This window comes from Xenopus laevis, chromosome 4L (genome assembly GCF_017654675.1).
Source record: "Xenopus laevis strain J_2021 chromosome 4L, Xenopus_laevis_v10.1, whole genome shotgun sequence".
NCBI classification, from domain to species: Eukaryota; Metazoa; Chordata; class Amphibia; order Anura; family Pipidae; genus Xenopus; species Xenopus laevis.
Window position 1 is genome coordinate 11,909,960 of NC_054377.1, and position 27,919 is coordinate 11,937,878.

The 27,919-nt window shown below is 41.3% G+C and overlaps 1 protein-coding gene across 4 annotated transcripts in view; it reads right to left on the reverse strand.

Moving 5' to 3' along the window:
• Window positions 1-10,367: 10,367 nt before the first annotated feature.
• far1.L (fatty acyl-CoA reductase 1 L homeolog) overlaps window positions 10,368-27,919 on the reverse strand; it is a 60,860-nt gene continuing 43,308 nt past the window's right edge. Inside the window, exons 7-12 of one of the 4 annotated variants that reach the window (XM_041589132.1) lie at window positions 27,433-27,560; window positions 27,258-27,325; window positions 22,776-22,947; window positions 16,368-16,497; window positions 14,060-14,187; window positions 10,368-12,668 (exon numbers count right to left, since the gene is read on the reverse strand). In XM_041589132.1, the coding sequence (XP_041445066.1) occupies window positions 12,506-12,668; window positions 14,060-14,187; window positions 16,368-16,497; window positions 22,776-22,947; window positions 27,258-27,325; window positions 27,433-27,560 (789 nt within the window). In that variant the 3' untranslated portion in view covers window positions 10,368-12,505. 4 annotated transcript variants of the gene reach the window in all.

Sequence of the window (27,919 nt, forward strand, 5' to 3'; positions counted from 1 at the left end):
TAGAGGAAGCAGACCCCGCACTCGCAGGGGGCCCCAGGGAACAAAGGGGTCTGCTTCCACTACAGTTACTTGGAACCCCCTCCCCAGCCGCTCTCTTACCTTTGGCTAAGGGAAGGGGGATGCAGGATGCTCCAGCGCTGGGCATTGAGGGGGCAAGCACTGGGCGGCATGGAGTGGAGAGTGGGCAGTGCAGATGGGCTGGGAAGTGCACCGAGCCCTCCAAAGATTATTTTGCAGGGGGGGCCCAGCGCACTGTAGTTACCCTTGTAAGGTGTTAAAGGAAAACTATACCCCCCCAAACAATGTAGGTCTCTATAAAAAGATATTGCATAAAACAGCTCATATGTAAAACCTGCTTCATGTAAAAAAAACATTTTCATAATAATATACTTTTCTAGTAGTATGTGTCATTGGGTAATCATAAATAGAAAATTGCCATTTTAAAAAACAAGGGCCGCCCCCTGGGATTGTAGGATTCACTGTACTCACAAACATACCAACAAACTATACTTGTTAGGTCACATGAGCCAATTAACAGACAGAGTTGTGTCTTTTGCTTCCTCACTTCTTCCTGTTACAGTTAGAGCTGCAGTATTTCTGGTCAGGTGATCTCTGAGGCAGCACAGAGACCATCACCAAATGGGGGTTCAAGGCAAGAGATGTAAAAGGGCAATATTTACTTAAATATATATTCCAGTTTGGTATGATTCTTTAATATGTCACTGAATATGATATAAACTATCTGTTGCTTAAGTGTTCATTTTGGGGGTATAGTTTTCCTTTAAAAGGGTGGTTCATCTTTAAGATAACTAAATCATTTACCTTCCTCTTCTACGTCCTTCCTGCTTTCAAATTGGGGTCACTGACCCTGACCAAAAACATATTACTCTGTGAGCTTACTATTCATTCAAATCTCTGCCTGGTTGCTAAGGTAAACAACATCCTAGCAACCAGATAGCTGCCCAAATCCCAAACTGGAGAGCCGCTGAACAAAATGCTAAATAACTGAAAAACCACCAAAAATAAAAACTGAAAACCAATTGCAAAATGTCTCAGAATGTCACTGTCTATGTCATACTAAAGGTTAATTCATTGATGAACAACCCCTTTAAAGGTGTAGTTCACCTTTATGTTAACTTTAGTATGTTATAGTATATCCAATTCATAGCAACTTTTCAATTGGTCTATTTCTTATAGTTTTTGCATTATTTGCTTGTGTTGACTCTAGACCCCAACAGCCAACAAAAAAAAAAAGATTGCTCTGTGAGGCTACAATTTTATTGTTCTTATTACTTGTCATCCTGTCCCGTGCCTAACCTATTCATATTCCAGTCTCTCATTCAAACCTATTGCTTAAAATGTTATTGCAGGTATGGGACCTGTTATCCGGAAGCTCAGGACCTTGGGTATTCCGGATAACGTATCTTTCCGTAATTTAGATCTTTATACCTCAAGTCTACTAGAAAATCATGTAAACATTAAATAAACCCAATAGGCTGGTTTTGCTTTCATTGAGGATTAATTATATCTTAGTTGGGATCAAGTACAAAGTACTGTTTTATTATTACAGAGAAAAATCGAATTATTTTTAAAAAATTGGATTATTTTGATAAAATGGAACCTATGGGAGACGGCCTTTCCCTAATTTCAGGATAACAGGTTTCCGGATAACGGATCTTGTTACTTTTTATTCCTTATCTTTATTTTCAGTCCCTCCCCTATTCAAATTCAAGTCTCTCATTCAAACCTCTGCCTGGTTGCTAAGAGAGACAAGACCCTAGCCACCAGATAGCTGCTGAAATGCCAAACTGGAAAATGAAGACCAATTGCAAATTATCTCAGGATGTTACTTTCTACATCATACTAAACTTTAATTTGAAGGTGAATTTAATCTCTATTAGCATGAGCAATGTGATTCAGCAAATTCTTCAGAGGGCACATAATATTATTTATCTCCCCAGTCTATAGTAAGTAGGCTGCATTTAGCCCATGGCTATAGAAAGCAGATCAAACAATGCTCTCATTATTGTCTTGCAGAAAATGCAGAGCTAAACTGAAGCAAAGGGCAGAGAGCAGCTGTAGGGTTGGCCATGGCAGGAGAGTAGGAGTGTGTGGCATTCCAGGCAGCTGGGAGCAGACGTGAGTATGGGTGCTAGTGCTGTGCTATGGGTGGGCGCGCAGCTATTGGAACCAAGATTAATATACCAAGGCTGTTCTTCATTCTCTGGCACTTGCTTGCTGTGGAAAACAGACTGGTAGGGCCTATATTTTATATAAAGAAGAGCGGTCACCCCGTAGCCCTCTTTGTTGTACTACAAACCCAAGGGTTGTGGGCTGAATAACAAAAATACAAAGTGTTACTGTCGCCATATTGCTTTGTTACAATGCGGAGTTTTCACTTAGTCCAGAGCAGTCACATCTGCTTGCTTGGAAGCAAACCAAAACAATTCTAGTTCAGTAAGAACATTAAAGGCCCCAGGAAGTCCCAGCTGACTCCTGGATTCGGTCCCCCCCGTGACTGCGGGTTCTGCTTTATCTGGGCAGGGTTTAGGGCAGATCCAGGAAAGGTAGTTGGACATGACCATTATAGAACAGGGGAGCAGGCTAAATTAAGGAATACTGGGAGGTATGCAGGTATTTGGGGGCATTTACAACTGCAAGCAAAGTGAGCAGAGTACAATTTCTGGTGCATATGCATTGTCTGGCTAACTTTTTTTGATCAAAGGATATTCCTTCGATCGTTGGATTAAAATCCTTCGAATCGTTCGATTCGAAGGATTTTATCGTTCGATTGAAGGAATAATCCTTCGATCGCACTATTTGCGCTAAAATCCTTCGACTTCGATATTCGAAGGATTTTAATTCCCAGTCGAATATCGAGGGTTAATTAACCCTCGATATTCGACCCTTTGTGAATCGGCCCCTAAAAGTTAACGTAAAGGTGAACATACAAACTGGAGAGCTGCTGAATAAAAAGCTAAATAACTTAAAAACCACAAATAATAAAAAATGAAAACCAATTGCAAATTGTCTCAGAATATCACTCTCTATATCATACTAAAGGTTAATGTAAAGGTGAACAACCCCTTTAATTGAATCCCCCATTAAGTGTTTTTCTTCTGCCCTTCTTTATATGGCATCTTCTTCCCATGTGAGACACCAGCAGCCATCAGTCTGCCCATCTCGTTGCTGTGGATTAGCCTGAGTGCTGCTCCCTGCTATTAAAATTTCATGTTTCCTCTCCTGTTAAATGAGGGTCAGGAGGTAAATGCTATACGTTTCTCTTTCCGAATTAATTATTCACACCCCAAATGAAAGGCGGCACGATAGAGGTGGCGACTGGACCGGCACTACCGAAAACTAACCAACAACTTGACCCGTTTTCTACTAATAGTCTTTGAAAGAGAACCTAACCCTACTGTTTCCATAAGGATATACAGGTATGGGACCCGTTATCCAAAAAGCTTAGTACCTGGGATTTTCCGGATAATGGATCTTTCAGTAATTTGGATCTTCATACCTTAAGTCTATTAGAAAATCATGTAAACATTAAGGAAACCCTGGCAGAATACCAAACCGAATCCTGGATTTGGTGCATCCCTACTTCCAATAAGGATTAGTTAAAGAACAGGTATGGGACCGGTTATCCAGAATGCTCAGGACCTGGGGTACTCCAGATAACGGATCTTCCCGTAATTTGGATCTTCATACCTTATGTCTACTAGAAAATCATGTAAACATTAAATATACCCAATAGGCTGGTTTTGCTTCCAATAAGGATTAATTATATCTTAGTTGTATCTACTGTTTTATTATTACAGAGAAAAAGGAAATCATATTTGAAAATTTGGATTGTTTGTATAAAATGGAGTCTATCGGAGATAGGCTTTCCGTAATTCAGAGGTTTCTGGATAACAGGTTTCCGGATAATGGATCCCATACCTGTACAAGGTACTTTTTTATTATTATTACAGAGAAAAAGGGAATTACTTTTTAAAATTCGGAATGTTTGGATAAAATGGGAGATGGCCTTCCCATAATTTCTAGATTATGGGTTTCTGGTAGGAATGCACCGAATCCACTATTTGGAATTCGGCTGAATCCCCCATGAAAAAATTTGGCTGAATATTGAGTCTGAATTTGCATATGCAAATTAGGGACAGGGAGAGGAAAAAGGGGAAAAAATATTTTTACTTCCTTGTTTTGTGACAAAAAGTTATGCGATTTCTCTTCCCACCATATGCAAATTAGGGTTCGGATTTGGTTCAGCCAGGCACAAGGATTCAGCCGAATCTGAATCCTGCTGGAAAAAGACCGAATCCTGGATTCGGTGCATCACTAGTTTCCGGATAACAGATCCCAGATCAGTACTAGGATGGTTAGGGCTGTAGGCTGGACATTTGTGAACCCTGAACCCAACCCTTCCCTGCCAGGTGGGTCGCCTTTTTCTCTATGCATTTATATGAATATATAACCCTACTCTATAGTGCTATAATGAGAAACTGAGATGATATATGGAGTGTAACACTGCACTTTAACCATGAAGCTAAGAAATAAAAGGTGACAGGAGCTCTTGGTAAGATAAAACTAGTACTGTGTTTAGCAGCAACGATATACAGACAGCAACTAATAGGTGCCAGGTTTCCAAGAGGTCTGGAGGTTAAAAGCATGAGTTACAATGGCCCGTCTGCCTACTCACCTTAAAAGACCAGTAACATCAAGCACTCAAATGATTTACGGACATTTAAAAGGATATTTATTTCTAGCCACAGGGCCAATAGAAATCTCCACACTAAGGGGCCCATTGACTTTGCTCGAGTGAAGGAATAGAGGAAAAAAACTTTGAATTTCGAATGGTTTTTTTTGGCTACTTCGACCTTCGAAACGAACTAAAAATCGTTCGACTATTCGATAGTCGAAGTACTGTCTCTTTGAGAAAAAACTTTGACCCCCTAGTTCAGCACCTAAAAGCTACCGAAGTCAATGTTAGCCTATGGGGAAGGTCCCCATAGGCTTTGCTAGCTTTTTTTGGTCGAACATAAATCGTTCGATTGATGGATTAAAATCCTTCGAATCGATCGAACAAATAGCGCTAAATTCTTCGACTTCGATATTCGAAGTATTTAACTTCGACAGTCGAATATCGAGGGTTAATTAACCCTCGATATTCGACCTTAAGTAAATTTACCCCTTAATGTGCCACTATCACTTTAAAAAAAAAAAAAAAAGGCCAATAAAAACAGACAACTGAGCCCCCCTAAAACCAAACTGGCAGCCTATTGGCCCATGTATGGTATTCACTAGTCGCATAAGGACGGCAGAGACTTGACCGTTGCAGACACATCCCCAATAATCTCATCAATGGTCCAGGAGTCAAGTGAAAGGATCAGCCAGATTTGGGATTTATTTGTGCATGGCCAGCTTTACTTTTGAAAAGTGCCCCGCAACCCAAGAGCCGTGCTGCAGCTAGTGTTGCCATCTCACCCCTGTAATGCCACCGCATATTGAATGCTGCATGAGATAATTAGAAATGAATTATATGCATGCTGCAGACTAAACTGATTCATGAGCAGCCATGCAATTAATTGCTAACTAGCCATGCAGGATATGGATTCAATATGTGGCCAGTATTAAAGGGGTGAGGTGGCAACCCTAACTGCAGTTCCTGTCGCCCATCTCAGTATTATTGTTAGGCCTGGGTATAAACACTAAATCCCAATAGGCTGGGCCATTTGTTTACATTTGTCTTAATAGGGCAATGGTCTGCACTCCAAGTTCAAATACTTGTTGACAGGGTTGGACTGGGCCGGCAGGGCCCCGGGAAAACATCAGTGGGGCCCAGACCTCGAGGGTCCTGCCAACCCAGACCCACTACCGGCCGGAGATGAGACCTACCCAGGGACGCCATTAGAAATCACGGGGGCCCCGTACAAAATTTTCAGGGCCCCCCCACCCACTCTACATCACAGTTAAAAGACCACACAGACATCAGTGCTAGAAAAGGTAACCCCCCCACACGTTATAAAAAGCTATTGGTGAACAGGGCCCCCTATAAGTTAAAAAAAAAAAAACCCATTAGCGCCAGGGCCCACCTTACAAGGTAGTTAAAAAAAAAATTGGGGTCCCAAAGAATATTCTTTAAAAAAACATTGGTGGCAGGGGCCTTTAGAGTATTATACATTGGTGGCCAGGGGATTTAAAAAACAAAAAAAAAACCCCACACGCTTCGGGACTTCGATTCTGGCTGTTTTCGTGACTCTGGGTCTTTTTTGTTGCTTCAGGGAATTTGTCTGTTTTTGTGACTTCAGGTCTTTTCGCTGCTTCAGGACTTCGGCTATTTTCATAGCATTGGGTCTTTTCCCCGCTTTGCGATTTCAACTGTTCGGCACTTCCGCATTTAAGGACTTTGAAAGGATGCGGCACGGCTTCGGCGTGGACGGGTTCTTTCAAAAGTTCAGCAATGCCGGGCCCCCCTTCAGGCCCAAGCCACTTGCACCCCCTGATGGAGGCCCTCGACCTACCTGCTGGAGATGAGACCTACCTGCCTCCTGATCTTCCATCCCTGGCCCTAATCACAGTGGCAAGTAGAGAATCTATACAATGCGTGGGGGGAAAGTTGGGTTTTGTAGGGGAGTTGCGACTGGGGGACCCTAATGTGGAAGCGCAGTGCGTCTCAGACCCCCCCCATCAGAAGATGTATTGGTGACCAACAACTCCACAACATGAGGCTTTGGGAAGGCAGCCACAGTTTTTTTTTTTTTAAAGGGACAGTGACTAATAACTAGGGATACACCGAATCCTTTGCGAAAGATTAGGCCAAATAAACCAAATCCTAATTTGCGTATGCAAATTAGTAGTGGGAAGATGATAACATTTTTTACTTCCTTATTTTGTGACAAAAAGTCACGTAAATTTCCCTCCCTGCCCCTAATTTGCATATGCAAATTAGGAAGTTGGGCAGAAAGATTCGGCCAAATCCTGCTAAAAAGTGCAGAATCCTAAACCAAATCCTGGATTGGGTGCATCCCTACTGATAACTGTGGGAAAGAGTCACTTTCCCGTTATCAATTCTGCTGTATGCAGCCAAGACCCCAATTTCCACAATTGCCTAGCCTTGAATGAATGACAGAAGTAAGCAAGGCATTAACTGCAGGAGACTGCTTCATTGTCCCATTGGTACTTGCAGTCAGGACCAGCAGTTTGGCCAATATCCGGCCGATCACATTTAATGCATGATGGTCCCCCAGTAACAAACATAACATTGTATAATCACTCTATACTGGAATTATATTTTCTTTTGTCCGACAAACTTCCCCTTTAAAGGAAAATCAGCAGAAGATGAACCCTGTTCTCCAAGCACACAAGCCTCTAACATAAAGAGGATAAAGCAGAGTTTGAGACTGACATTAAAGTGACCTAAAATGTTTAACCGTTTCTATTTCAATGCACGCATGCACTTCAGACTAATGCAATACATGTGTATCCAGCGTTTCCCTGGCTTAATGCAATCACTTGCAGTCAGCGAAAAGCAGCTTCATGCGAGGACACGGACATGTGTCTGAGGAGCAGGAATCAGAAGCAGCCAATGGGGATCCAGCTAGAAAAGATAAATAGGCCATTAGTGAACCCAGTGGCATTAAAAGCACAAAAAGCACCATATGGCCGGACAATCTCACTTAAGAAGAACTGGTTATTAAAAGTGTAGGTTTTACACTGCAAACGAGGGAGCTTTGCTGAGCCATTAACTCATTAATGAGTAGGTGCACTTAGATATTTAATGCACAGCACTGAGTACACAGGTAGTTCTATGTAAATACACATACAGGTATGGGATCTGTTATCCAGAATGCTCTGTTAAATGACGACTTGACCTGTTTTCTACTAATAGTCTTTGAAAGAGAACTTAAAGGGATACTGTCATGAGAAAAAAAAAATTTTCAAAATGAATCCGTTAATAGTGCTGCTCCAGCAGAATTCTGCACTGAAATCCATTTCTCAAAAGCGCAAACAGATTTTTTTATATTCAATTTTGAAATCTAACATGGGGCTAGACATATTGTCAATTTCCCAGCTGCCCCAAGTCATGTGACTTGTGCTCTGATAAACTTCAATCACACTTTACTGCTGTACTGCAAGTTGGAATGATATCACCCCCTCCCTTTTCCCACTCAGCAGCCAAACAAAAGAGAAATGGGAAGGTAACCAGATAACAGCTCCCTAACACAAGATAACAGCTGCCTGGTAGATCTAAGAACAACACTCAATAGTAAAAACCCATGTCTCACTGAGACACATTCAGTTACATTGAGAAGGAAAAACAGCAGCCTGCCAGAAAGCATTTCTCTCCTAAAGTGCAGGCACAAGTCACATGACCAGGGGCAACTGGGAAATTGACAAAATGTCTAGCCCCATGTCAGATTTCAAAATTGAATATAAAAAAAAATCTGTTTGCTTTTTTGAGAAATGGATTTCAGTGCAGAATTCTGCTGGAGCAGCACTATTAACTGGTTCATTTTAAAAAAAACTTTTTTTCCCATGACAGTATCCCTTTAAATAAAGCCAAAAGGCTGGTTTTGCCTCCAATAAGGATTCATTTTATCTTAGTTGGCATCAAGCACAAGCTACTGTTTTATTATTACAGAGTACAAGGAAATCATTTTTGTAAAATTTGTATAAAATTGAGTCTATGGGAGACGGCCTTTCTGTAATTCGGAGCTTTCAGGTATGGGACCTGTTATCCAGAATGCTGGGGTTTTCTGGATAACGAATCCAAGTAATTTGGATCACCAACCCTTAGGTCTACTAGAAAATCATGTAAACGTTAAATAAACCCAATAGGCTGGTTTTGCCTCCAATAAGGATTAATTATCTCTTAGTTGGGATCAAGTACAAGGTACTGTTTTATTATTACAGAGAAAAAGGAAATTGTTTTTGAAAAATTTGTATTATTTGGATAAAATGGAGCCTATGGGAGACGGCCTTTCCATAATTTGGAACTTTCTGGATAACGGGTTTCCGGATAACAGATGCCATACTTGTATACACAGATATTGGAAAATAAAGAACACATTGCAAAAGTAATTGGGCCAGCTGACTTGGGCAGGAGCAGATTTCTCACTCCCACAGGATTGCATGCATGCGCATCCTTTAGTTCAAGCTCTAGTTGACCTTCAAACTGGGCCTTTATGGGTATCTGGAAGTGCAAATAGGCATCCTCCCCTATTCTTACTGTAAGTGGCAATCAGGGTGAACCCCTATACCGCTGCACCAAGTCCTTCCCCCCCAGTTTACTAACTGCTGCTCTGGTCAGTATCTCATGTGTGTGTTTGGCTGTTGAAGGGTAATTAAACTGTAAGCTCTACAGGCCCACAGACCAGGGCTGTTCTCCCCGTGTCTGCTTTGGTTTATTGCAGGTACTTCAGCTTTGTCCTAAGATCCAAAATATACAGGCCAGACAACCAGCCCTGAGAAAACGGAGCACACAGTGTGCAACTTAAATCATAAACTCCAGGGACTATAATCTCTGTAAAGGACTGCAGAAAATGTAATTGCTATATGAAGGATGATAAATAAACTTGATAGCTTGACACCAATCTGGCAGTAGATATTTCAATGTATACCAGGGGTGCCCAAAAGCTAGATCGGGATGTATTAGTAGACCTTTAGCTGGGAAATCAGTAGATCTCAAGACAATGGCAACTAATAGCTTGTCTAAACCGCCTCCTATTCATGATTTTCATTCAGATATATATTAGGTTAAGGTTCCATAAGAAATAGTTGTTGAATATAGCAATATAAATGGTCTCATAAATCAATTTAATAATTAAGTAATATTTTCCATGTAACAGAATGCTAACAATGTTTTTATTGATGTAGATCATAATGGGACAACATCACTAAAAGTAGACCTCACATTAGTAAAGTATGGGCACTCCACATATATACTCACCATAGTGATTTATCTCAGTGTCTGGACTGGAATAAAATGGAATGCCAGGGGCCCACCAGAAACCTTGGCCGTTATGCCCACTCTCCAAACTATTTTAATTCCTCTTCTCACTCAATCTCTATTATCCTACTCTCTTTTCTTTACATACTACAATATATCTTTCTCCATCCATCTCTTATTTGCTTCCATACAGAAATAGATCATGACCATGAAATAGGCCAAAAGGTTAGGAGGACGCACTGAGTTTTCCTCGTACACAGGTGGGCCAGTCCGGCACTGGTTGGGAATAAGGCAATGAAGTTAGCTGAAGAACCCAGTCAGAGCTTTCAAAAAGTTTGGCAACTTGTGACCCCTTTGAACAGAGACAGCTTGTTGACATAACCCCCCCCCCCCCCAAAAAAATATCCACAAAACAATATTCACAAAAGTCATAATTTATTGGATGCTTATGAGCTGCCAACGGCCTCTCACACACTGATGTGATCCTACGCCACGACAGCAAAAAGATATTTAGATGCTATACAATTTAAGGTTTTTTTTTCTGTAAAAGAGCGGTGACATGTTTTTTGATTACATTTCACAGAAAACTAGCGAGAGGCGTTCTGAATGATATCCGCGCCTATGGAAAGAGCCAAGTGGATGAGCACTGCACAACAATGTAGTGTGCCGAGACGGAAGGGAGATATTTTTTTTTTGGGTGTTTGTTATCCAGTCCCTCGGCACCTGTTGCAGGACAGAATCTCGGCTAAAAGAAGGTGCAGAGGAGCTGCGGTAAGTGTTGTAATATAGTCATTAACTGGGCACATGCTATAAATAGAAGCAGCGGGTTAATTAATGAAAATAAGTGATGCGCCACCCAATAACAACTGGCGTGTGCCTAAAGGTAAGAAGGTAGAGACAAACAAGGAGCAGCGAAAAGCTTTAGGGCAAATCTGCTTTGCACGGTTTACAAACACATCTTTAAGGTGGCCATACATGGGCAGATTTAATCTTCTGATATAGGTCCTTTAGACTGATTCGGCAATTAATCTGCCTGTGTGTGGGGGCGTCCGACAGGTCTCCCCGATCAATATCTGGACAAAAATTGTCCCGATATCGATCGGGCAGGTTTGATTTTCCCTGCAATCAAGGACCGCATTGGGTAATCGATGCAGTCCTGCGATCCGTCTGTGCCCATTTCCTTCGTATAATCCGATCATTTGGCCCTAGGGCCGAACGTTCGGATCAACCCGATATCGCCCTGTCGTTGGTGAGCATATCGGGGAAAGGTGCTCGTTTGTTGACCTCGGGGTATGGCCACCTCAGTTGCATTTGGAAATCTTACAAAATAAAATATATCCTCTTTTTAGTAAATTAAATAACTGGCTTCGGATCCAACACTGGAAGACTGGATCAAGTCCCATCTGTAAGGCGGTAGCCTTAAGAGGATTCATTTATGTTTGCACAAGCAATAAAAATACAGAAAATAGGTACAGTGTGTTTTAGAAGCCACAAAAAAGGCTTTTTTAAATCACTCTACAGTGCTAGAAAAAAAAAAAAAGATTATGTGAAGTCCTACTTCCTACTGGCCAGGCTGGTGGAGGCCCAAGCTATGCATATGGCACAGCTCTCTATATCTTTTAAGGCTGCCATACACAGGGAGATCCGATGTCGCCAAACGAGCGGATCTCTCCCCGAGACGCCCACATTGAGGTTGGTTATCGGGCTGATAACAAGGGCCCAACAATCTGATCGCAATGCAGTCCATACAGGCGGTCGGATCGAGGGACCACATCATCTGACAGATGCAGCCGCAATCTGACGGGAATTTTTAACCTGCCCTATGATGTTGATCGGGGAAGCCCATCGGAGGGCACCACACACAGGCCAATAAGCTGCTGACTTGGCCTGTCAGCAGCTTTATCAGCCTGTGTATGGGGGCCTTTATGCAATGTATACATTTATAGGCTTTGTGGTCATGAGGAGGTTAAGAAATAGCACTAGGCAATCACTAGAAAGGAGCTGGAAAAGAGGAGGGTGAAAGTGAGGAGATAAAGGATGGAATGGACAAGGCAACTATAACTGAATGTAGGCAATGCAGTAAAATAGGGGTTGTAACATGGACAAAGCGAGACTAAGGTGAAAAGATACAGTATTTACACATCAGACGTAAGGCTTATCCGAGAACCTAGAAATTCATAAAGTAACCACTCAACCGTTGAGACTGGCACAGCTTTATAAAAGACCCTGTGTCAATCATTACAGACAGCAACGTGAGATTTAAAACACATCTCTATAAAGAAAAAGGGCAGGTATGAGTGTGATTTCTTTCTGCAAATGAACTGAATTAAAACGCCCTTCACCTACAGTAAGTAATGCTGGTTTAATGTGCCTGGCGTGGGTTTGTGTTTAAGGTACACTTGAAATGTCACAAAGTGAAGAGAGAAAAGGCGGTTCTCTGGACTCGGGGTGGTAGTATGGCTGTACACGCAACATGTTAAGGGCACGGAACGGGAGAGATTTTGTGCAGGTTTGCCGCCGTGTGCATAGATGCCCCAGATACGGAGTGTCCAGTCCTCAGTACCTCATGGTGCTGGATGCTCGGAAGTAGGACAGAAACTTGAAACACATACTGACGACAAAATACCAGATGTTTCTTGCCATCTGTGATCTGGCAATGAACACGCGCCAGATCAGCACTACCAGGATGGTGTTAAACCCATAGCGGATGTTCCGTAACCTGTGGGACAAAAATGGTACCAACTGTTAACTCCAGCTATAGACAGAAAATGAAACAGCGTGAATGTTCTTTCCTCTAGATATTAAATGAAAAGAAACAGCAAAAAATGATAGCGTTTTAAAGGAATAAAATATAATGTAGTGTTGCTTTGCACTGTTAAAACTGGTGGGTTGCTTTAGAAACTCTACTATAGTTGATATAAACAAGCTGCTGTGTAGCCATGGGGGCAGCCATTCAAGCACAGGATACACAGTAGATAACAGATAAGTACTACTATAGTTTATATAAACAAGCTGCTGTGTAGCCATGGGGCAAGCCATTCAAGAACAGGATACACCTTAGATAACAGATAAGTACTACTATAGTTTATATAATCAAGTTTCTGTGTAGCCATGGGGCATCTATTCAAGCACAGGATTCACAGTAGATAACAGAGAAGTACTATTATAGTTTATATAAACAAGCTGCTGTGTAGCCATGGGGGCAGCCATTCAAGCACAGGATACACAGTAGATAACAGAACACACCAGTTTTAACAATGCAGCACAACAATACATTTAATTTTCATTACTTTAAAATAGTTATATAAAGTTACTTAATTACTTTTAAATAATTGTAAATAATTTTTTGGTGTTACTGTTCCTTTAATAAACGTCAGTTAAATCCCTATAATTCATTCTGTACAGTGCATGGGCCTGTGTCATTCAGCTGATATATGAGATTGGAAGCTTGGAAGTCATACAACAAAGAAACCATCTCTCGACCATGCTTTCTACTACATTTCTGACTTCTCAGCTGACGCTCACTGATCATGTGCACATACTGAGACACGGGGCAGTCCACACAGGTTACAGTGTACCCCAGCACACTTCCCCATGCTCCCCCGTTTGCCTGTTAATAAATGCAGAGCAGCAAATGCTCATGGCTGCCAGAGAGCTAAGGGCAGGACATCAAACGCCCCTACACCACTGCACTACTCTGCCTTTTATACACGAGTACAGGCAAACGCTTCAGTACTGGAGAAGTGTGGGTGGTGCGGATCAAGCGAGGGCCTCTGAAGAGGATGAAGGATATATCAATGGCATTCCTTTTCCTTTAACATAAATATTTACTATGGAACCATAAGCCTCCAAAATACAATACTTTTACTAATCCTAAAGTGCCCAAGACAAGTCCCCGGCAGCACCCACCCAGACAGTCCCCCCTACTGGATCTATACTTGAATAAAATGTGTTAGAACTGTGGCACCCCTAGGATGATCACCCCCTCCTAAGTTGAATGTGGTATGGTCTTGAACCTTTTCTGTTATACTGTAGTAATGAGCCCCATAAACTCCTCTTTTATTAATTAATGCTGCTCTGCACCCACAGGTGCCTTATACCTCAACTTACTTATTTAAGTGCTTCCTTGCTGCTGGGAGACCGGACATTTCTTCATTCAAAACATATTTTTTCGTTCCCATGCAGTAGTTTTCCATGTACTCGGCCCAGTGCAGCTGTCGGACATCAAAGTTGAACACCTACAAAACAAATGGCTATTGGTGCCAAATATATATCGCAATACAGGTATGGGATCCGGTATCTGAAAACCCATTATCCAGAAAGTTCCGAATTAAAGAAAGGCCGCCCCCCCATAGACTCCATTTTATCCAAATAATGCAATTTTTTTTTTTTAAATGATTTTCTTTTTCTCTGTAATAATAAAACAGTAGCTTGTACTTGATCCCAACTAAGATATAATTAATCCTTATTGAAAGCAAAACCAGCCTATTGTTTTTATTTAATGTTTACATGATTTTCTAGTAGACATAAGGTATCGAGATCCAAATTACATAAAGATCTGTTATCTGGAAAACCCCAGGTCCCGAGCATTCTGGATAACAGGTCCATTACCTGTATTACATTTAAACAATTTTACAAGATACAGTTTCAATTATAATACACAACAATGCAGCACGTTGCCTTTAAAAAACACACACAAGAAAGCAACTGTGCTAAAATGCAGACCAGAACACTTATGGGTACAACTAGGTATAATAAAGCTGAATTAATAAGGAGGGTTTATTGAGAAAAAGACCTCTTATGGGGATTAAAATCATTAAAAAGAGCTGCCTGTCTCCTCCAATATCCCGGCAAACGAGGACCAATATTGCCGACTCTTTGACTATTACAAATGAGCTTTAGGCATAAAATATCTATACACATGCAGACTCAAGACTTAGACATCAGTTTTACTCTTGTAGGGCCTTCATTATATTTCCTGTTGAACAATCAAGACTTTTTATGGAGCATCATAGCTCTGTGTTACTATGAAAGGGAACAACTATGTAACTATGAGTAGTATAACCAGTTAAGATGACCATAGTGGTCATACATGGTCAGGTCCTTCTGTTTAGCAAGGTCGCCAAAAATGTAGACCTGGACCTGATGTGGCAACCCGCACAAATTGGGCTGATCCAATTGTTGACTAGGGGGCCACAGATCAGATCATATTGAGGGTCCTACGGTCCTGTAGGAAGAGGAGCACATCAACACACCATTGTGGTCCTCGTTGAACAGGAGAGGTCAAACCTGCACAATTAAGTGCCTGTTTTCATCAAGATAACCATCATGCAGGCCTGCAGAAGGGTTCCTTACCTTTGATTGAGTCAGCAACTTTTATCATTGAATGTACAACCACCTATAGACACTCCTAACCAAACTGGAAACTTACAGGTCCATGCGTATGGTCAACAACAAAAAAAAAAAAATTGCTTCAACATATGATATTATATTGAAAAAAACTGTTGGGTGAGGAGTGTATGAGGCTGAGGTCTTCTCCTGAAAGACCAACTAGGGCATTATATGATCTGATTTGTTCATTCAGAGATTAGTTGTGCATGTTGTGCCCCTGGTGATAAAAACAGAATGGCCATGCCATATTCCTCAGGGCAGGGGGTGCCCAAACTTTTATACCCATGAGCCACATTTAAATATAAAATAAAGTTGGGGAGCAACACAAGCATGACAAAAGTTGCTAGGGGGTGCCCAATAACAGCTGTAATTGGTTATTTATTAGCCCCATTGTGGACTGGCAGACTACAGGTGGGTTGGCAGAACACATGGTCTTTATGCCTTCAAAACTTGCATCCAATTCAGAAATCAAAAAATGAGCACCTACTTTGAGGCCACTGGGAGCAAAATGGAAGGGCTTGGTGAGTAACATATTGCTACCGAGTCACTGGTTGGGGATCAATGCCTTAGGGTAGTGATCCCCAACCAGTGGCTCACAAGCAACATGTTGCTCACCAACCCCTTGGATGTTGCTCCCAGTGGCATCAAAACAGGTGCTTATTTCTTGGCTTGAAGCAAGTTTTGGTTGCATCAAACCAGGTGTACTGCCAAACAGAACCTCCTGTAGGCGGCCAGTCACCATAGGTGCTACCAAATATTCAATCACAGCTCTTATTTGGAACCTCCTGTAGCATTTTTTCATGCTTGTGTTGCTCCCCAACTCTGTTTACATTTGAATGTGGCTCGGGAATAAAAAAAGGTTGGGACCCCTGCCTTAGGGCTATGGCACAACTAGCACAATGTTATCCACCACAAGTCTCATCATTCAAACCACTGGATCTCAGTCACCAAGTCTGCCATAACCCTATCCCGAAAGAAAATGATACCGGTGTTAAGAAATTGAAAAGGTGCCAGAAACTGTACTAACCTTTTTGTCTTCTGGACTCAGCTGGCTCATAAGCATGTTGGTATTTTCATTGTTCCACACCCAGGAGTTACTTGTGAAATATTCCAGCAGCATCATGGCCCTATGAAGACGAGTTATGGTCTTCATCATCCTTCCAAAAGAAAAGTGAATGAGTACAGGGAGCCGTTACATACCTCAGAAAGGTCACAAATGCACTAGGACACAATATATATCTGCCACCTTTGTAAAGCCATTTAATAGCTGAATCACTATTAAAGCACAGCAAATTCTCGCAGACCCTAAAAGCAAGTTCAAATACAGAAAAATGAACAAAGCGCTTAGAATATTTCGATCAATCTTATCACCTTAGACTTTAAGAGGCACATTTATCAAAGGTTGAATTTTGAATTCACATGAGTTTAAATTCCTTTAAATTTGAATATACTCGAAATTCGATTGGGGGTTATTTAATAAAAAAAAAAACCCGAATATCTACATGTGCACAAATTTTAATCAACTTGAAAACTCGAATTGAATTCGATTTTCTCAGAAAAAAACTTGAATTTCAGGAAGGCTACAGACATGTCCAAATTGGTCCAGGACCTCTCCCATTGACTTATATATGAACTCATGTTTTAGGTGAAGAATAGTCAAATTCGAGTTCTTAAAGGGCCAGAGTATGATAAATCTCGAAATCGAATTAAAACTCGAATCGAGTTTGGATAATCTACAATTCGAATTTGAGAGTTTTAACCATAAAAAAAATTTAAACTTTCAATTCAACCCTTAATAAATCTACCATTAAGTGTTATATTTTGAATTAAGGAACGAATGGCGCAATGTTCACTGGACTGTTATTTGAGTGCAGTTGTAACCCAAGGTCTAACCAAGCTTTAGGATTCATAGCTAGCATAAAAGTGAAGGTTACCATCAGAAGGAATCCATAGGTCCTGTGGGTTTTTATTATACACAGTGCCAGCATATTCTACAGCTTTGAAATTAGTCCCTGCCCAGTAGAGCTTACAATCTAGTTTCCCTTTCCTACACACAGTTAATGCATCCATGTTTTTTTAGGGAGCTGGAACCAAACTCAAGATTCCAGAGCTGCAGTTCACTCTTTTTTTTTTGGTTTCATTCAAATGTGATAGATGAAGTTGACCTTGGTTCGCTATCAGGGAGGACTGATCTGGTGTGGGTGGTTTGGGGGCCTAGCACAGGAAGCCCAGATTCTCCCTGAAGTCAATTTGATTATATTGTGGTCCAGGTCGCTGACAACTAGATGACATTGGCAGTTGGCTCACATGTCGGCCTATTTCAAACAACATAGGGATGACTGGGTATTTGGGTCAGGTCGAGCGCTCGATCTCAGTAAGACAACCCCCCCCCCCGCTCCAGTTGTAGGAAGGTTATCTAATTAAATCAAAGGAACTGAGAGAAAGCACTCAGAGCAAAATTTACTGCTAAGTGGTTTATTTTCACAAGATGTCTACTCGCTCTGTGTGTGACCTCACTTCCTGTAAAAAGTTTGTAATTACAATGTATGTCTTTCACTTGATAAAGGGCGAGTAGCCTAAAACATGTTGTGAAAATAAACCACTTAGCAGTAAATTTTGCTCCGAGTGCTTTCTCTCAGTTCCTTTGATTTAATTGGATGTCGGCCTATTTCAGAAGATCAACTTTGGTCCAATTACAAGAGGGACTAAAAATACGAAACCAATCATTTTAAAAGCAGACACAAAAAGTGGTTTATGGACATTGATTGGAAACTGACCGAGTTATAAGAAAACATCTATGCAGAGCTGAGAAAAGTAATTTATCAGCTGTAACTGGCTTTTTAGATGTAGGGGCTGAGCTGTAAGCTCCTACGTACCTGCCTCCTTATGAAATAATCTCCTGCTATTTAGCTACCATTTTCAGAAGGGTGGGGGGGGCTATACTCTGGGAGGCCTTCCAGATAATGACACTTGGTTCCATATAATGTGCAGGGATGTGCATACTCGCAGTCAGTTAGGAAGCAGCATTTTCATGGAGAATCAGAGCATCGTCCATTTATACTATAATTAGGAAGCATTGGCACATTCTGCATCTGGGTTAATGGTTCCTTGTTAATCGAACAGAAGTTCAGGTGCACCAACACAATACGAGCACTCACTATAGGTGACCGTACATGCAGTTAGGCAGTTTAGTTGCCTTTAAACCAATTGCCAGAGCAATCCCATCTGTCATATCTGAAAATCTTGATGATGGCATGTGCACGAGCAGATGAAGAAGAGAAGAGGAGCTGCAGCTTCTCAGATCTTGGCCCGAAGAAAACAGTCGTATCTGTTCATTTGCTGGCAGGCCAATAGGATTACTGTGGACAGTCAGCCTGTGTATGGATTTGGCTTCTCCCAGTGCTTCAAAAGCTACAAACTTTCCCTGGATAAATTGCCTACATTTGTCAGTTTGTATCTGCACAATAGGAATCACCATGCAACTTCAAACCATGGTGGGGGGTAATGCATAAACATTTCAAGAATAAGATTAAAAGACAGATAGGACTGTCACAATGAGACTGTCAGAACCACATTGGCATGGGCACATGGTTATGGTGAAACTGTACTGGTATTGTTTGGGTGTTTAATAGGAAAGAACCAGGCTGTAAATACAGGGTTCAATTCCAAAAGGCTCTTCCCAGTGCTCCTCTCATGGGGACAGAGTTGCCAAACACAAGGAGCAGCATATTCACGGGGCACACAAAGGTGTCTGTGCTTCATTTTGGAGTGCAGAGACCTGGGGTCATCCAGAAAAGTAAAGGGCTGGGCAATAATATGGTCGTTTGCACCCTGTGTTGAAAAACCCTTTTCTCTTGTGTACTGCTCTGACAGACATCGAGCATTGTTGTGTTTCCAGACAGCAATACCTCCTGTCTATCAACGGCGAGGACCTTTGTGCAAGACAAACCTGCACCCTATTTCTATACTTTTTTTTACTAGAAAAAAATCCCCAAATATCTCTCTCTTTTGGCTTGGAAGAATGCTAGATTCCGGTTCTCTTTTCACTACAGCTGCATCTAAGAAGCAGGTCAGCTGCACAGGGGTGAAATATTTTGCTACGAGGGAGTATAGACTAAGCAACCTAAAGTGTTGTTTTACCTTGTGGCAACCCACATACTGAGCAGGTTTTACTGCAGTAAAAACAGGAGACAAAAATGGTGAATAGCAAAAACACAAAATCCAATTTGAGACAAAATGTCAACGGTTATCAGCAAGCGCTCTGCTTTCTATTTGAGTTCCAGCCATGGAACTAGACTAAAAGATGGATTTAGAAGGCAGACTGTCTGCTCAAAAGAAAAAGAGTGGCCCAAGCGTGGTAAATGAAACATCAGGACTGTAGATAAAGGATGGTTGCTCAGTTCTGCTAATGGAACAAAAGGGAAGAGATAAGGTGCTCCCCCCCACACACCTGCCGTACATCTATTAAAATAAAAAGCCAACAATGCACACGGCTCTGTCTCATGCAGGCTGCTCACGTAGCATTTTGGTTGCAGAGGGAAAAAGAGAGGACTCGAGTCTCCCTGGCACTTGAGGAGCCCACTTCACTAGAATGTATCAATGTTAAATGTGCAAACTACAAATTTTTTTTGAGATTTTTTTGCTGCCGTTCCAGGGATCTTCAACTTGCAGCCTCCAGCTGTAGAGGCCTGTCGGTCAGAGACGCCATTTATATAGTGAATAAAGTACCCCTTCTTGTAAAATAAGGATATTTTAAGTTACCGAGGAGTTCCATGACCATATAAAAGCACAAAGCTGAAAGCCGAGTATGTTTTATACAGGTCATGGAACTCTGAGGTGACTTCTAATTAGGGATGCACCGAATCCACTATTTTGGATTCAGCCGAACCAAAATAGTGGATTCGGCCGAATACTGAACCAAATCCTAATTTGCATATGCCATTACGGATGAGAGACTCATCTGCTCTAACTTTGGCCCTGCACAAATGGCAAGCATGTGGAAAAAGCAATAAATCATTTGCACGATGATGTGCCGGGTCAGGATGACATCAAAGGGCGAGGCTGGTGCCGGTCGGGGTTGCCCATGACCAGTCTGGGTGCCCATGACGTGGGGGGACACCACGCCATTCATTTTAAAGACCCGTTCAGATTTCTTAATTTGGAAATCGGACAGGCAGTTTTCATCCGGACAGCCCTTCCGAAAAACAGGCTATCACGGTGAAAACCAGACAGGTGGCAACCCTAGAAGGCGGCGATACCAGAGAAACTTGGAAGGTATCTGTTCAAGGTATTCCCTCTTATACTGCATAAGGTTTCCGATAATTGCAAGCAGCACAGAACCCTTAAATCATAAGAGGAATGAACAGAAGCCAAGTAAATTTGGGGCTACACTTTTTGGACTGTTTCAGGGAATAGAAACCTTACCCTATAAAACTAATTGGTTCCATTCTCTCCCTTTCATTGCACGCTCTGTACTATAATCATTACCATACTCCAGGGAGTGGGAGAGACATTAGAAACATTCCGCTGCTGCTTTCTCATCTATATAACTCTCTGAACAGGATTATCATCTGAGATTCATTCTCGTGTTATACAATATGCTAACGTATGCAAATCTTCTGCGAGATGCCCGACGACTTCACGACGAGATTCGCACGCACGGATTTTATTTTTTTTATACTGACCTGATTTCTTTTTGTTATACTTTTGCTTCAAAAGACACATTTCACCAAGACTCAAATAAATGGCACAGTACCGGTAAAAAATAACCTACAACAACATATTGATGCTGGAATTTTTCAAGTCTGTATTCAGAAGGTACAGTTGGACTAGAAAAATGTGAAATGGAAATTAAATGTTTGCCTCTTATCAATATTCTAAATTTCTACTGACATTTAAATACAAAAAATGTACCTACCGGTACTTATGCCTTCCTGTCAGAGCTGAGCACTAACCATAACCTGTGTCCATCACTTTAAAGGACCAGTAATGCCTTAAAGTGATATTTTTTTCTCATCCAGATCATTTGAAAGCTCTATGGAAGGGAGCCAAAATATTTCAAATCACCCCAACCCCTTCCATAAAAGGTAAATGTCAATTGCTGCTAAGTGTCAGGTACTGCCATGTATTTCTTAAAAAAGTCTCTTTTAAAAATGACCTGGCTGTTGGTAGTGATTCTTAGAGCTACAAAATACTTGAAATCGCCCTTGAAGCTTAAAGGAACAGTAACAGCAAAAAATTCAAGTGTTTTAAAGTAATTAATTTATTATTAGCATGCACTGGTAAAAGCTGTGTATTTGCTTCAGAAAGATAAATAAACTGCTGTGTAGCCATGGGGGCAGCCATTCAAGCCAGAAAAAAGGAGAAAGAAAAGCCACAGGTTACATAGCAGATAACCGATAAAACACCAGTGTACTGGACAGGGCTCATCTGTTATCTGCTGTGTAAACTGTGCCTTTTCTTTCTCCTTTTTTCTGGCTTGAATGGCTGCCCCCATGGCTACACAGCAGCTTGTTTATATAAACTATATTAGCCTTTCTGAAGCAAACACACAGCTTTTACCAGTGCATGCTAACAGTTTATTATATGTTAACTAATTTAAAATGCTTTCATTTTTTGGTGTTACTGTTCCTTTAAATCTGATCATTAAACAACTAAAATGGTTATTGTTCTAGTCTACTTTATAAAGGATTCTATAGTTCTGTAAAGAGTCAATCTGACTATAGGTCTCTTGCACCTCCCTCCACTCTCCCTAACTTCACCAAGGACCCCCCCTCCCCACAAAAAAAAAAAAAAACACAGAGCTGAAACCGCAGAGCATGATTGGAGCATGCACACCAATTATGTTCCTTGTTTCAAGTGTGCCTCCTCCTATCAGGGCAGAGGATTGTTCTGGGGGGTCTCCTTTATCTGGCTGGGGGAAAGGACCTGTTTAGGAAACCTATGGTTAGGCTTTTCCCCTCCTGCTTATTAAAAGGCAGTCTGAGAAAAGGAGATGAACAGCCCTGTGTGCCACTAGCCTTAATCTTAAATTTTCGTATTCAACTCATCTGTCTGTAGAATTGCTTCCAAAGACACAGTATTTAACCAGAACATGGTATTTGCATGCATTTAAAGACACTTTCATACTTAGCGATTACTGGTCCGTCAAAGGCAAAATCCACCCACCAATTTGGTTTGCCACGGGAAAGTTGTCCTGGTTTGTACTTTCAATGCAAACTAATTGAAAGACTCAACCAACAGAGAGGCCAAAATGTCCTGTTCTCGCCACGTTAATTGCTGCCGCTTGCATATTTCACCGAGCCATGCAAATTTATCGTGCCATTTACGATTGCCTTTTTGTTGCGCATTTTACCCTTGAGCCTGTGTCTTCCTAGTGTGCCTCCACCAATTAACTGCCTTCTATTGCTTTGTTTTAAAAGCAGCCTTTCCTTACCACGGCTTCTGACCCGTTAACCTGAGAATAGCATCATACATCATTGCTGGAACTATATGACTGACAGTTGTCCAGTACTGATGCAATAGGGGGTTGTTTCGGAGGTTAACATTGGGGCGTCTTAGGGCCTGTTCTAAAGGATTCATCTTGAAGGATACATTTATATAATATTCTGCGGGGGGAAAAATAAGCATCAAATCCAGTGAAAACAATGGTCATCGTACAGGCTAAATAGCAACAAAATATTGATTATTGTTTTAATTAATTGCTCACAGGCTGTAATAAACTTTGCCAGGTCAACACTTGGAGTCTTGGCTCTCCCTATTGTGATAGAATAATCCAGCGAGAGTTCTCTGGAAGCTTTTCCAACGTCCAAATGGACTTTTCTATTGCCCCCTTCTGTGTTGATGAAGTAAAGCAACCCCAGCCTGCAAACAATCCATGTATGTGTAGGCAACCTGAGGTTCACTTTCCCCGCCCGTCATTCTTCTGGGCTACAGTGAAGAGAACCCAAGGCTGCCGGCCATACACAACATTATACATTGCATGAGATCCCCCTGCCTAATACGATTTGCTTCATGGTCATTAAGCGTCATGACATGCGAGAGGAACAGAACAGAAAAGAAAAGCGCTGTATAGTCACCATTACCTTGGGCTTCTTCCAGTAATCCTGAGGTAGACATCATAGAGGAGTGCTGGGGCCTTATGGCTCACAGCAATCCAATAGTGATATAAGAGGTGATTGGAGGTAAGATTTACATTGGGCCGTCTGAAGGCCTGTTCGAGAGGATTCCTCTTGAAAGTGGAAATTACATGGTACTCTGAGAAAGAGAAGCATTGCAAACAAGCTTTGATAATCACTATGTATTCGACGAGTCTCTATGAAATGAACAGCAACAGACAGGACAGCTACGGAATGAGCATAGTCCAACTAATAACAGGGAAACACTGAGGATGCTGCACCCCTAACACCTTCCTAACCCGCAGGGGGGCTGAACACTGGTACGTTCTGCACAAACATGTATCTTTTCCTATTTCTCTTTCATCATCTGGATTTTGGTGCTGGTGTGAGTTGTAACCGGCCCTCTTAATTTTAGGAAAGAAATCATTTGAATTCTTAAAGGAAAGGCTAAAATTAAGGAAGATTATTATCAGTAAGGTAGGGCTTGAGCATGCTCAGTTTGCTCCTCTCCCTCCCTTCTGTAATCTGAGCCTAGAGCTATGAGTGAACAGGGAGAGACTAAGGCAGGAAGTGATGTCACACCAAGTTAATATGGCAGCTGCTATCCTAAACAAACAGAGAGCTTCTAGAGCAGTTTACTCACTTTAATATAGTGTTATAGCTTGCACTATTGTGGCTAATCTATTTGCAATAAACTGCTTCGGTAGCTTTTCTTCTCCTTTAAATGCATTTCTATCTTGGGAACGTATAGCACGTGTATGAGGCAAAGGGGTTTTATTGGTGGGGAGGGATTCTGCTTTTCCATTCTGCATCTGTAAAACTTCCAACCGGTGATGTCTTGACCAAGGCATGGGTCGTTACTAATATAAAAGTGTCAACTTCTGGGTTGGTACAATAAATTCAGCAGTCATTCATTCTTAGGCTTTGGTTCTCCTTTAATATCCCAAGACAAAGCAGGAGGCTGAAACCTCACTTGTCACTGGGATGCCTGGAGGTTCAGAAAAATCTGGAAATCCATAGATCCTCAGTACATGCATGGCTAAAAGCCTAAACTCTAGGCACAATGAGTGTAAGTGCCCTCTGATCCACAGCAGTGCATTTGGAAAGGGGGAGAGAGGTAATTTCAGGCCTTATAACGTTTATCTATGGCGTTCGTTCTGATTTTATATAATTCTAACCTTGTTTTGAGCCAAGGGGGACAAAGTATAAAAACTTGCACCCAAACTACCCAGGACTATGCTTTAGGGCTCCAGCAGAAGAAATGTTACAGATGCAGAATTGGGCTTATCTAATAACATGGACAATTTTTTGTTGGCCTACTGCACTTAGAAAGCAACATTTCTGATTGGGCGCTATGTTACCGGACCAGGGCAGGGCAAACCTTTACCAGTTTTATTACATAAGAAGCATGATCAAAATAATTTTGTTTGCATTGTGGCTATTGTAACCATAAACCAGGACAGTAACAACATCCATCTTTCAAATATGTATCCCCGTTGGGCTGCCTGCCTTATTCAGCTACTCAAATTGGGTTAATCTTCACATTTGGCAAAAGACTGGATCACGTAGGGGACTGTGTAATATGATTGGAACATAGATAGCACTTTGGTTAAGACAGGCAGAACCAAGGATTGCTATAAAATATATAAATTGTTATTAAAGGGATTATGTCATGATTTTTATGATGTAGTTTTTGTTTCTAAATTACACTGTTTAAACTACAAATAATTCACTCTACAATATAAAATTAAATTCCTGAACCAGCAAGTGTATTTTTTAATTGTAATATTGGTGTGTAGGTGCATCTCAGGTCATTTAGCCTGGTCATGTGCTTTCAGAAAGAGCCAGCACTTTAGGATGGAACTGCTTTCTGGCAGGCTGTTTCTCCTACTCAATGTAACTGAATGTGCTGCAGTGGGACCTGGATTTTACTATTAAGTGCTGTTCTTAGATCTACCAGGCAGCTGTTCTCTTGTGTTAGGGAGCTGCTATCTAGTTACGTTTCCATTGTTCGGTTAGGCTGCTGTGGGGAAAGGGAAGGGGTGATATCACTCCAACTTGCAGTACAGCAGTAAAGAGTGATTAAAGTTTATGAGAGCACAAGTCACATGACTGGGGGCAGCTGGGAAACTGACAATATGTCTAGCCCCATGTCAGATTTTTTAAATAAAATATAAAAAAAATCTGTTTGCTGTTAACGGTTTTGAATTTTTTTTCCCCCATGACAGTATCCCTTTAAAGGATGATTAGACAAACCCACGCTCATAAATAGACATATGCTGAATAGCATGTCATCAGTGCCAATGGAAATAAATTCTCCTCCCTTGAAGGGATAAATTGCTCAGGCAGAACACACTATATGTGAACACACATAGAGCACTACTATGCAAGGCAGACATTGGTATTGTCATGATGGGATCAACCACAAAATGCTACATTTTTGTGGTTCCCAAGTAATCATGCGCCATGACCACACCAATGTCGCTAGGTCAACTAGAAATTGGGAGATGGAAGTTTTTAGCATCCAGCTAATTCAAATGTTTTAAATGGTTTATCTGCAACAACAATACAATGCGATACTGTGCCAGAGTAGCAGATACAAGGAAACTACAATCATGGGAGTTCTGCATCAGGATTATATGGGAAGGATCTCTGAGAAACAAGCCATTGTTCAGTCTTTTGGGGAAATTATCAAACAGTAAAAAAATTAAAAAGGGTCGTGGCTCTGCAGTAAGTCAGCTACCAACCATCTATAACTATCGCTCTATATCTATAACTATCTCGCTATAGCTCTCTCCCTCTCTAGCTCTCTCTCTCCCTCTCTAGCTCTCTCTCTACCTCTCTAGCTCTCTCTCTCCCTCTAGCTCTCTCTCTCCCTCTAGCTCTCTCTCTCTCTCTAGCTCTCTCTCTCTCTCTAGCTCTCTCTCTCTCTCTAGCTCTCTCTCTAGCTCTCTCTCTCTATAATTAATCCTTATTGGAAGCAAAACCATGCTTTTGGGCTTATTTCATGTTTATATTATTTTCTAGTAGACTTTAAAGGTATGAAGATCTATATTATGTAAAGATCGGCATTCTGGATAACAGGTCCCATTACCTGTACGGGTTTCCTGGGAGACTGATGTATTTGTTTCCCCAGAGATACCTTCCTTTTATTTAGAGAGGCGGAAATGTTAAAAAAAACCTTACACTTTTGCTTTATTAATGTAATAAGAAATGAGCCATTACCCTAATTGCCCAGAATGGAAACATGGAAAGGAAGCACACATGTATTTCTTGGTAAAGGTATGGGATCCGTTATCCGGAAACCAGTTATCCAGACAGTTCCGAATTACCATTTTATGCAAATAATCCAAACTTTTAAAAACAATTTCCTTTTTCTCTGTAATAATAAAACAGTAGCTTGTACTTGATCCCAACTAAGATATAATTAATCCTTATTGGAAGCAAAACCAGCCTATTGGGGTTAATGTTTACATGATTTTCTAGTAGACTTAAGGTATGAAGATTCAAACTACAGAAAGATCAGTTATCTGGAAAACTCCGGGTTCTGAGCATTCTGGATAACAGGTCCCATACCTTTACAAACCAAGCAATACATTTAAAACAGTCGCTCGCAAGGACTAATGACCATTTACAAAGAATAATTTAGCATGCTAAAAGCCTTGGCAGAACCACCTCCACCATCCTCAGTGGTTCTCAGGGAAGGAGAGGATGATGGGAGATGGGACTCCCAATGGGCCAAAACTGGGCAGAGATATTATGGCTTGAATGCATAACAAAAGAAGAATAAGAATTCATACCAACTTCCCCCCAGTGGAAGGGGTTTGTTCCACCTGTTGTACAGTTGTACACCAGCATATTCTTAGGTCTGCAAGACAAAAGGAAGAAAAGAAACAGAATATATAAGTATGAATGGTTCCGAAGAGTACGAGGGCCTGGTATATAACACACCACTTTATAACAAAGCAGCGTCACCTGCTGTACCTATTAACTCCAGAGTACCAGGCAGCAGCCAACGTTGTGTTGACAACCACATCTACGGGGATCAGATCAGCCACTGCATTGTTGGAAGCCCTCATGGTACGGAGAATTCCTTTTCCTGCCTTTGAGGAAAAAAAAAAAGGAAAAACCACTAACAGATTTAATAAACAAGCACTTTATGGCTTTTGTGCCATCAATCATTTGAGTTTTCTTGTCCTGTAAAGGGGTGGTTCGCTTTTAAGTTAACTTTTGGTATGTTATAGAATGGCCCATTCTAAGCAACTTTTCAATTGGTCTTAATTTTTTCTATTTTATAGCTTTAATTATTTGCCTTCTTTTGACTCCTTCCAGCCTTCAACTGGGGGTTACTGACCCCATATGAGGGTAAGGACACACCTGGTTATTCGGGGAGATTTAGTCGCCCGGCGACCAATCACCTCTTCTTTGGTGCGATTAATCTCCCCAAACTGCTTCCCCGTGT